Below are 12,026 nucleotides of genomic sequence, written 5' to 3'. Positions count from 1 at the left end.
TGTGTGTTACATTCCCCTCTGGAGGTCAATGTGTCTGCCCAGGAGTTCTCATTTGTCCAAGTGAAAGGAATGGTCTGCTCATCCATGGCAGAGGGGTGCTGCTCACCCACTCCTCAGGGTGTGCTAATACACAAAAAAGGCAACAAAGAAGGTGCAGTCCTCACTTCCTCTGTCCTCCCAGCTCCAAGGAGCAGGAATTGCACAGGGGCTCTTATTAACTCTGCACTGGCCAGGTGAAATTGTTTCACTGACTTGCATGGCAGAATTGCTTTAAATAGTGCCAGTGCAGCTGGGGTTTTGGTACTACTATTAAAACACAATTTTCCTGCTCACTGGCACAGCATGGGAGTAGTTGGATGCATGGCTGGTTCTCTCTCTGCAGCATGTGATGTGCTCAGACCATCATTTCCAGATGCAGAGAGAGGGAAACAAAGCCCAGGTGGATGTATGGCTACTTGGGAATTCAGAAATCCTGAAATATCGACCCACAAAATCAATACAAATTTTAAGCTATTTTAAAATAACTTTCCTCACATTCCACACCATTTCTCAAATGGGGAAACACATTGATTTCTCTGCCCAGCCTGCTCAAGGTCAGGATGGCTTTTGAGGGGTGGGTGCACCCAGCAGTGGAGACAGGGCCACCACCACAAACCTCATTTGAATATAATCTGAAGCAATCCTGCATTCTGATGCTCAAAGGCCCTGTATTTTTAGTATTTTAGGCCCTGTTGGATATCAAAGACTCAAAGAATACCCAAGTAAAATTTACCCCTGGCTTTGGCGAGACATTTAGTGGGGCCTTGGTGGTTCAGGACTTGTGCCATTAGAGTATAAACTCATAAACAACAAAATATACATTTATTTTCTGGACAATGTTTTCTTTTCACATAGTTTATACATCTGGAAGGTAAATGCTTACAAGGGAGTGTTTTAAACACCTCTTTGTATTTCATTAGCTGGCTGTTTAATCTGCTATAATTTATTGCAAATTGCAGTTGTACTATATGGCCTCATGGCGCCTTTACTTATTTGAACATAAATGCCACTGAAGTCAGCAGGAATGCAAAGTTTTTAAATCAGAAGGGAGCCAAATGCTAGGTTTTCAGCAAGGACTTTGCACCAAGGCATTAAACCCCTTATTTTAGACTTTTGTTATGTTTCAGTTTGATGCTTTCCCCTGCTATGTGCTCCAAGCAGAATCATTTTCCCTTCCAGGCATGTATAGCTCCTTCCCCTTTGGTTTCTTAATTTGGGTTAGATCCCGTAATATGAAAAATATACTCAGATATTGCACCTAGAGCACATTGATGAGACCTAAAGAGCTCTTCTGTGAAGGGAATTAAGATCAAAAAGAATGTGGAATTTAAATATTCAACATTTCTTCTTGGATATGAAACAGAAAAATTGTTTTGATGCAAAAGTTCTTGTGACAGAATACGTTACTTAGACTCTGAGACCATATTAGGATAAAATGCCTTTTTTATATAGGAATTGCACTCCTTCATATGGAAATTATGACATTTTGTCTATTGCCTCTTACTACAAATGTTTAAAGGATCTGTTAAAAATATTCTTTTAAGAAGTTGTATCAAGATAAAAGAAAGTAAATAAGAGCCAGTACAATTTTCAGGCTTATTTCTGATCAGTTTCTTGATTTAGACCCCATTTGCTGCCAGAAAATTGCACCAGCTACCAGAGCTGGGGAAGCATGTAGCTGACACCCCAGTTCACTTTGCAGTTGGGGTTTGCTGTGCTTTTGCCAGACCCTCGCCCTGGCAGAAAAGGAACATTAATTAAATAAATTAATGTTAATTCCATGAACTGATGGGCTTACAGAGACCCAGGAAAAAGGGCTCAGCCTGAGTGCTGATACAAATGAAAGACAAGCAGATGAAATACCCATTCTCATGGTCTGACTAACTGCTGCTGGACCTTCATCTACATTTAGCTGATGGATTTTTAACTGACCACTCATCTTTCCTAACACCCCACGAAAAGCATGGACTGGGACGGTGGTGGGCACCTTCCCCCAGCAAGGCTTCAAGTAAAGGGGGCAGGACACTTGCAGATGGCTGAGGGATTGCCAGATTGCCTGTTGGGAAGGCAAAGGAAAGGGAAGAGCCTTCACCCTGTGCTCTTCCACACCAGGCAAGACTCAGTGCTATTCCTTTTCTATCCGAGCACTGCTCCCCCAGCGTGGGAGGGCTCCAGCCAGGACTCCAGCACTTTCCACCACTTCTGCTTGCCCTTCCCACGCCTCCTCGCTGGCAGAGCCCCATGGGGGTGCCAGGAGCCCTGCAGGAAGGATCTGAGGCCAGTGAGAGCCCCAGGCAGCTGCCAGGGTCTCTGGAGACTCAGGAGCTGAGCAGGAACACAGCTTTGGTCCTGCCCTGCTGCTCTTGGACAGGCTGATGCATCCAAAGAAAATAATTTGGAGAGGTCCATCATGGGATGCATCACACCCATCAGCCATTTCAGAGACTTTCTCCATCAGGAGACTCTGAATTTGCACTCTGCATCCTTTCTCCTGGCCTGAAGGCCTCACATCAGTCTGAATTTCTTCCCTCTTTGTCCCTACAGAAAATGAATAGGAAATTCTGGCCACTCCAAATGAACTTCCTAGGTTCCTAAGTCTTTTTTAAGGACTTAGCCTTCTTGTCAGATGTTTTGGCTTCCTTAAAATTTGGGAGCTAGCAGAATTTTCTTAAGGGACTGCTGCAGAAATACTTTGATGGGAAAGTAGATGATAAAAATAACCATTAGGTGCCAAAGGCAGTGGACTGGGAATTAAAAGCTCTTCTAAAGTCAGAGACATTTGTGTCTTTAAAAGAGCTCAGAAAAAGAGGTGAGAAAAGCTATGAGCATGGCTGGACAGCTGACTGAGTCCAGGTGAAGGATTTGGGAGAGGAAAACAACAGGTGGTGGGCAGGAAGGGCCAGAGAATCAGATCTGCCTGGGGAATAGCCTGTGGATAGAGTGACTGGTGCAGGAGCAAACACAGAAAGAAAAGAGGTGAAACTAGGATTAAACTTTACCTCCTGCTACAACAAAGATCTTTGTGAAAGACTTATGCACAGCAACTAAACCCATCAAAAACTAAAACTAGGGAAAAATCCTAGAATGAAGTACTTGTTCCCTCAGAAGAGGATGAGAACAAAACCTGTGAAAGAGGTTATTCATGTCACTTTTAAAAAGTGTTCAAAAACAGTGATCAATGATGAGCGTGTTGCAAGCACTTAAAATATCTCAGTAAACAAACCAAATTTGGGGCACAAAAAGGCATTAATATGGAAAATACTGTAAAATTCATTCTCTGTGGATGACCAATAGACACAGTAGGTTTTTTTCCCTCTTTGATGCAATAAGTTTTCAGCAATATAGTAAAGGCTATCACACTTCAGGCTACAGCAAGGGATTGGTACAATAGCAAAAGACATTTGAGATGTATCAGCATCCACTGCAAAATTTCAAACCTAGAATTTAGCCTCATTTAAAAACTGCTAAATCTTTCTGTTTTCTTGGTCAATACTATATTATCAACTATCTGTTCACAAAATTCAGCCAAATACTCTCTCAGATGGTTTTACAGACTTTTGGCAGGCGTGAGTGAACATGTATTTTACAGAGCAAACCAACACATGAGCAGCTCCAGCCTCTTGACCTCTGCTCATGTCTCTTGCTTCATCTCTTTCTCAGTAGAGTTGGTTGGGTTTCAAAAGGTATTTGCTATCAGAAAACAGCTGCCTTTTTTTTTTTTCCTTTCCTTTGGTAGCCACCTGTTTACCTGAAATCCATTAAATCCATTGTCTTTTCATGATATTGTTTGGGTTTGAATCTGAATATTTTATCAAATGTCATTGTCAGAGTATTGAGGATAGCTTTAGACAGAATTACTGAAAGCCTCTTTGAATACTCTGTTAAACAATAGAGAACTCAGTTTGTGCTGAAAAAATACTGGGAAAAAAAAATTAATTTTGAAATGTCAAATATTTTCCCATCTCTGTCTGCCTTGACAATGTGTGGCCTTTTCTGATTCCTGAGAGGAAATCTGAATGGGAGCTAAGTGACAGATGCAGAACTGCTTGTGGACCACCATACAACCTCCTCCTCCTGCTGCTGTTTCAAGGGGTGAAACACGTAAAAGGATAAAGAAACCTGAATGCAGGATCAGGGCTGACGTCAATATTTTGACATTTCCATGGCTGTACAGGTTTAGTGGCTCTAATATTAGAATAATACACTGCAAGAGGTGCAGCTGTACTGTGAAGCTGTACTGCTATGCCTTGTCTTAACTTGGGTAGTAAGCATCTAAACAGCCTCCATCGTTCTCTTCCCATTCTCAAATGTTTCTTAAAAACATATCCTTCAGATAAAAGGTTGTGAGCTTTGTGGTTGGGTTTTGCTCTGGTTTAAATTGGTGGCATATTTCCCCTCAGTCAGTGCTCAGGGGGGAGCTTGGTCCCACCTCTGCACGGCTGCCAGACAAATGGAGGTGGAGGGGCTGGCAGGATCTGCCACGCAGCACACGAGCTGCACAGGAGCTTGGCTTTGCTGTGGCTCATCCAAGGAGCCAACCTGGCTGCTCCTCCCTGCTGTGTGCCTCTGGGGAGCACAAACACACACAGAGAAAAGCAGCCCCCTTTCACAGACACTGCCTATGTGCCACTTCTACTCTTGCCAAACAGATGAGAGAAAAGTTTATCCTGAAGCCTTCCCACTGCCAGGGTCCCTTCCACCTCAGCATGCCTCACCCATTTTTTTTTTAACTGCTTCAATTTGCAGCTTACCATTTGTTATAATAATGGAGTCTAGTGAGAAGCTTTTGGCCCCATAAACTTTGGACATAATTTTAACTGTGTCAGCTTTAAAAAGTCAGTATCTGCCTCATCAAAGGGCAATCATGTCCAATGTGGGTGTCTCTGTCAATTGTGTTCTGAACTGCAGCAATAATCCAACCAAACCGTGCAAAGATCTTTTCTACACCCACATTTCTTAATTATCATCATGAGACTGAGGTAGCTGAGACCAGATCTATAATGTTTTCTGGATGTCAAAATGCCCACACACCTTCTGTAATCCTTGTGCTACCAGCCCCCTTTCATATTGCTTTTAGCTGGTCCATCTAATTATCTACTACCAAAACTTTTTACTGCATTATTCCCAAATCCCACAAAGGCTCTGTTTAACAAAGAAGAAACAACTGGTCTGATGAGACCTCCTTAACTGAACAATCCTTTTAACATTTTAGTGGATGATAAACCCCTCTTCACCCCTTTCAGAAATGAACCATTTTTCTTACAGTCAGGGAAGACCTAGGCCCTTAAAAGTCTCTGCATACATTGCATCCATAAACAATGCAATTTCTTGGGAGTTTTGGGGTCTACTGTCCATTTGGAGAATAAATAACTTTGTTATTTTCACATGTGCTACAGTCAATAAGGAGCTGGAATGGGAAAGTAGCAAAAATGTTATGAATTAATGAACACGTTGCAAAATCATTCTTGCCAAATGTCAAAATAAATTGGAGGCCAGAGTGCATGGTTTATGCTTGTTAAATTGGGGGTTTGTGTGCTATTTTGGGAAGGAAAAAAAAAACCAAAAACAAGACAGGCCGCACTATGCAAAAGCAGGGGGAACAGAAAGTGTACACTTGGCCACTCATGGCAAGAGCTTGGCCCACTGCAGTCCCTGCGCGAGCGCTCCCCACAGGAGCCAACACAGCAGTCTGTGGCTGTGGGGAACCCCTCCCTGACAGCACAGCTGGCTCTGGGGCACTGCCCTGGCCCCCAGGCTCTGCCCCAGCCCCCACAGCCCAGCTGGGAGCACATCCCTTCCCTCTGGAAGCACCAGTGCCAGCGTGAAGATGCCTCACACCCACCAGCCGCTTCAGAGACTTCTTCCATCAGGGCACTGTAAATTTGCACTCTGCATGAGAACCATGAAGCTCAAATGCCAGCAGGGATAACGTGGCTGGAAGCAGATGTGCTTCTGCTGGAGACTCCTGTGCCATGCCTGGTCATTGCCACCGATGCCACTCCTGGCACAGACATGCTGAGAAGAGCAGGTTGTGCCTACATTGCAGAGAGTTTTCTGTTTGTCCAAGCAATGAGCAGCTTCAAAGGTCTAAGTTTAGAAATACCTACACAGCTGAGGACCTGATCCTTTCAACACCAAAGCACGTCACAGCTATTTTCCCTTTAAGATTGCCTCAGGAAAAGACCAATTAGGATTACATGATAAGTAAAATTATTCCCATACTTACATGGCTGGGAAAATAGGTCTCTCCAACTGCATATTCAAAAGGAGATCAAAGCAACATTGTTCTTTTGCAGCTAGATTTTGACTTATTTATGTTTTTCCCCGTTATGGTGCCTGTTCCAGCAGCACCAAGAGGCCACAGACATGTGCTTCTTACTTCCCCTCTACATCTAGTAATGGGAGTGCCATGAAAGTGCCTCTATTTCTGGCTGCCTGCATGAAAATGTGTGGATACATATATGTGGCTTTCACTTATTTTACTTCACGACACAAGGAGGGAGGGAAAATCTTTTTCATACACCTACATCTATCACAAAGCAACTAAGAATAGAAGCAATATTGAGACAGATGGAAATGTTAATGGTGACAGCTCACAAGCAAGAATCACACATTTGTGAAATAATGAAATGGGTGGGCAGTTGTTATATGAACTCCATGTCAGTCGGTATGTTTTCCTGGCTATCATTTTGCAGAAGTATGTCTCAGAGATATTTTCAGTTCATGGGAGAAGCCTGTGCCCTACCCTACACCTTGCTGCTGGCACGTGGGTGTAGGAATTCACCAAAGGTGGCGAGCAGCTTGCCAGTGACCCTGTCCATCACGTGCCCTGGGGGCTGCAGGATGCTCCCTGACATCCCCCTGCCAGGGCACTTCACTACTCCCAGCAATGTGGTGGGAGAGATGCAGAAAGGAAGGGTAAAAATATTTGGAAAACCAAACATGAGAGAAACATGGGATACCCACGCTTGTTCCAAAATCTTACTTCCAGGCTTACAATTATTACCTTTTCATTGACATTTCATCTGCCCATCTTCTGCAGTCCTTATTGTGAGCTGGACTCGCTGACCACAAACGAAAACGGGCATTACAAAACCAGCCCTGCATTTCTCCACTCTTCCTTTCTAGCTCTCCATGCCCCAAAAGCCATCAAATCCATTTTAAGGACCACTTTGACAAGCCTGCTTTTGCCAGCCCCAGTTTCTTAGCCCCAGTCTAATGTTAGCTCAAAGGGGAGGGAGCCGTGAAAGTGTCTTTTCAGACATCTTTTACCTTGCATTACCTGTCTCATTCCCGAGGTCTGGGGAATCTACTGATTTTCAACAACTTTGATAGGTACTGTTTCTTGCAGATGCTGTTTACTGCACTTGACGTTACTATTTTTTGCCAGAGGAATGAACTAGTTCTCCTGAAATCTTAGGGATGCTCTCTTTGTTTGCGTAGCTGATTAAAAAAAATAAAAATTCTAGCAGCTACATCTTCAAGTGCTTAGTGGTGATTTACTACAATGATTCATGGTAAGACTTACAGCTCCGAGGAAAATCTGTCCCTCGGGATTTATCCACCTTTCCAGAATTTCTCATGGCAGGGCAACCATATGCCACTGTATTTAGGAAGCAACTTATGGTTACTGATTGGCAGCCAGTCTGCATTTTCTTAGTGCATTTCTAAGAGCTCAACAGCATTAATGTGATAAAGAAAGGAGGAAAAAAAAAAAAAAGGACTCTCTGTACAAAGCCAAATGTATGCATGCAGCCACCTCAGATTAATGAAATGCTAGACATTAATCCACTGGCATACATGCCTGTGAATGCTGGCCACTAAAAATAAATAGTGAGAAATATCAGACCGTTTGAAACAGGAAATTGTTGAGCAATCCTAAAAATCAAAAGGTTATCCAAATGGTGAGCTGCTGAGAATGGCAAACTTGCATAGAGACAAGGCCTGTGTCAAACACCATATATTATAAAAACCATCTTGTGCTGAGCACAGACACCTGACAGACACCAAACCACTGAAGACAACACTTGTGGTACCAGGTAAAAGAAAACCTTAAAAAAAGGCAAAAAAAGACTGCCACACCAAAACTTTGGAGGATGAAGACACAGTCCAAGGACATTGGCCATTTTACAGTACCGTAACTGTAAGAGATGAAAGGTGGTGATGAACCACCACCAAAGCAGTGACAGCTCCTGGAGAAACAGGAGATACTAAAATCAATAAAGCTACTTGCAGATGAAGGTATGAGTCACCAGGATGGGACCAAAACCGGCCCGTGTCATTTGTTAGCAGCCGTCCATCCCAGGCCTCTCTGCAGAGAATGATTAGAATTCCAGAGAAACATGGCAACAGAGGCAGAAAGGAAAACGCTGGAGTTTTTTAAGAGCTGGCAAGAAAGTAATGGATGCAAACTTAAAATACAGGAAGATACACAAAATTATGCATGGAGTGGAAAATTCATATATCTAGAAGCTCCTTGACAACCTCCTAGATAACAGAAAAAAAATTATTTTGGGAAGTGGGTAGATTTTTAGTAGGGCTCATCAACCTCTAGTTCAGAGTGGATGTGTTGAAATATTGGCTCTACCACATTACTTTTCCCTAAGTGAAAAAAGGTCAGAGGACGTTTCATTATGAATTTAATGAGAGCAATACTGCAAATCATGAGTGCTTGAGTGTCACCCAGCCTCCTGCCGAAGGATGCTGCCGAGACCCGGCTCCTCTCTCCTCGCCTTTAGAGCTGCCTCCTACGGCACCCTGACAGGTATCCCCAGCAAACTCGAGTTCTCCAGGTGGAAATGGAAAAATCCACGGAGGGATGCTGCCGCTCCCTCCTCCGGCCGGCCCGGCGGGTGTAAAGGGGACGGCGCTAAGCCAAGGCCGCCAGTAGCGCATCTCCCGGGCAGGCGAGCGGCTGCTCCCGTTACCGGCCGGAGCCCGGGGCGGACACGGCCGCAGCACAGGCGGCAGATGCCCGACTTTATCCGGAGCGAGCCCCGTCCTGCGCCACCTCCATTTTGGCATTTTGGCTGCGCCGTGCCCGGCGCGGCTCCGGTGCCGCCGTCCAGGGGCCGGGGCCGCGGGGCGGAGGGGGCGGCGGAGGGGGCGGCGGAGGGGGCGGTGGAGGGGCGGCATCCCCGGCGCCCCCGTCCCATCCCATCCCATCCCATCCCTGGGCACCGCGCCCCGCTTCCGCAGCACGGAGCTCCGGGGGGGAGGCGGTCGCTGTGGCAACCGCGCTGGGGAGGGCGGGGGGACCCGGGGGACGCCGGCGGGGGCGGCCCGGCCCGGCGGGCGCGGTGCCTGCGCGGCGTCTCCGCCCTGCTGCGCGCCGGGGACGCCGCCCCCTCCCCGCGGCGGGCCGGCCTCCATCCATCCATCCATCCCTCCATCCATCCATCCTTCCCTCCCTCCCGCCTGCCGGGGGCTTCCCTGCCCGGCGGCGCTACGTGCGAGCCGAGCGGGAGGGAGCCCGGCGGGAGGCGGGGGCGGCGGGGCCGGGATCCGCCCTCGCTCCGCAGCGGGGCCGGCGCGGGGCGCTGCCGCAGGGAGGGCGCGGGGGTTCGCAGGGAGGGGGCTCCCCGCGGCCGGGATTCCCCGGGCGGTGTGCGCCGAGCGGGCACGGCGGGGCTCCGGGCGGGCTCTGCTCCCCCGGCGGAGCGGGGATGGGGGCGATGCTCAGGCTCCGTGCGGAGCCCGAGACCCCCTGAGCCTGTCTACCTGCGAGCGCTGCTGCCGCCGCCGCGGCTCCGCCAAACTGCTGACTTTCCAGAGCTTATTTTTAGCCCGGAGACTAAATATTATTAGCTACATTTCTACGTAGGAAGAATCGGAAGCGCGGGGAGGGGTGGGGGGAGGCACTAGAGATAGGGAGGGAGATGAGCAGAAAGCTTATCCGAATGATCTCCAGTTGGGGGGGCTGCGTTTGGGTTTCAGCCTTGCCAAACGCGCGCACACACACACACACGCACACACACCATTAATTATAGCAAAGTAGATGCGGATATTGGATCATCAGCAATACATGCACGGCTCTCCCTTCGAGCCGTAGGTTGCGTACACGGAGGGGTCAGCTAATCTCCGTGTAGGTAAAGATCAGCTGCGTCCCTTTATCTGTGAAAGATCAGTCCTGCACAGTGCCAGCTAGAGCTCAGCTGCATCTCTTTAGCTATGCAAAATCAACTTGCATCCTTAGCCAGGGAAAAAAAAAATCCGTCGCATCTGCTTCTTTTGGTTGCATCTCTGCCCAAAGCATGCACACACACACAGACGAGATTCCCGGGTTAAATCAGGCGCAACTTAAGTTAACTCGTAGTTAAATCTCATCCAGCTTTTCCTTCCTTCCTCCTCTAGCCCTCACACACCAAGCAGCCAGCAAGGTAACAAAACTAGGCGAAGAGCAGGCACCCATCCCCGCACCACAGAGAGGGAGAGGCAGGAGCCAGAGGGGCCGCCGGGGGTATCCCCCTGTGCTTACCTTGGTTACAGCTAACACCACGAGCAGTGGCTAGATCGCGGAGATAAATACTGGCATTTCCCAAAGTTGACACCGTCAAACCAACCCCCGGAGCTTGCAAGACTCTTTTTTTTTTTTTTTTTTTTTTTTTTTTTTTTTTTTTTATATCCCTCCTCTCTTGTTCCTATTCCAGTCCGCACCGCTAGGAATTCAACTTCGCCCAGCTCCAGCTGGGGCGAGAGGGCGGCGGGCGGGGAGGGAGGGGAGGAGAGGGGAGTGGAAGCAGCACCGGGGCTCGGCGGGGGAGGGCAGCCGGCACCCGGCGCCCGCCGGGTCGCGGAGCACTGCGGAGCCGGCCCCGCCGCCGCTGTCCAGGGTGCTGCCGGTGCCGCCGCCGGTGCCGCCGCCTCCCCGCGCCGCTCCCCGCCCCCTCCGGGGCAGCCCCGAGCCCCCGGCCCCCCCGGTGCCCGCCGAGGGACGGGCGGCAGAGCGCCCGGCCGCCGCAAGCTGCAAGTTTGTGGCTCAGACGCGCCGTTTGCATCGCAGCCCTAAATCAAAGAGCGCCGCAATTAAAGTTACACCGTCTAAAGCACAATTCTGCCGGCCTCCGCGGGTTACGCTCTTTGGCGTATTAAGTACTAGAAAGCCGAGCCCGTGATATCAGATCCTGTCGTTAAGCGGCATCTCGAGCTCTTTTGGTGTAGTTGTTTTGTTCCTCTCTCTCCGGGTATTAAAAATAAGCTTTTTTTTTGTAGGTACTCACCATTGTTTCTTTGCTGTCCTGGAGACAGAAGTGGTTTAAAATCCAGTCTCTCCAACAGATGCTGGAAGGTAATGTGTCTTGTTTGAAGTCATCATGTGAGAACTTCTGCTTTGCTCAGTGGATCGCCCACCACTTGGTGTGACTTATGAATCTAATAACCCTTTGCAATATCCGCAAGCTTAAACTCTCCACCACCTTGGTGCCTACAGAAGACAGAAAGCAACTGGCAGGGAGTTTTAAAAACCTATAGATTTACGCAAACGCCTTAGCTCAGAGTCACGTTTCCCTCCGAGTTCTTACGTGATCTTAATGAATGAGAGGGGTTACCAACCAATACAGTATAAAACGTGATCGCAGCCTCCTCCCAGGAAACCGGAGCGGGACACCAAGTTCCCGAGCGCAGTCCTGGCCGGCCGGGCGCGCTGCGCTGCGAGCCCTGAGTCCCACCGCCCTCCTTCCACCTCCCGGGGCCGCGCACGGCCAGCCGGCTCTGCGGATTTACGCTCGGGACAGGTAAGTCAGCGTTTGGGGGGCTGCTTGCTCGTTTGTTCGTTTGAGTGGCACGTTCACCGCGCTCTCACGGGAAGTGCTCCGGGGACTTGTTGCATACTAGGTCCTGCCACAAGAGGAGCGTGGCACAGTTGCCAAGACGAGTTCCTTTCCGAAACCCCTGCCTTTCCCGAGCTGCGACTTCCCGCACGCCTCTCCTCCCCCTCCTCCCTCCGCCCTCGCCGGGAGGCGCATCCCGGGGGCGGGATGCTCGGCCGG

The 12,026-nt window shown here is 48.6% G+C and overlaps 1 protein-coding gene across 1 annotated transcript in view; it reads right to left on the bottom strand.

Annotated features, from left to right (window-relative positions):
* The window catches only part of BDNF (brain derived neurotrophic factor), a 38,337-nt gene extending 26,863 nt beyond the window's left edge, over positions 1 to 11,474 (bottom strand). Inside the window, exon 1 of the mRNA XM_058807251.1 lies at positions 11,259 to 11,474. Coding sequence (XP_058663234.1) covers positions 11,259 to 11,261 — 3 coding nt within the window. The 5' untranslated portion in view covers positions 11,262 to 11,474. The remainder of the gene's footprint in view (positions 1 to 11,258) is intronic.
* Positions 11,475 to 12,026: the final 552 nt, after the last annotated feature.

This window comes from Ammospiza caudacuta, chromosome 6 (assembly GCF_027887145.1).
Source record: "Ammospiza caudacuta isolate bAmmCau1 chromosome 6, bAmmCau1.pri, whole genome shotgun sequence".
NCBI lineage: Eukaryota > Metazoa > Chordata > Aves > Passeriformes > Passerellidae > Ammospiza > Ammospiza caudacuta.
Note: the sequence above shows the minus strand (reverse complement) of the source record. Positions and strands in the feature narration are given on the sequence as shown.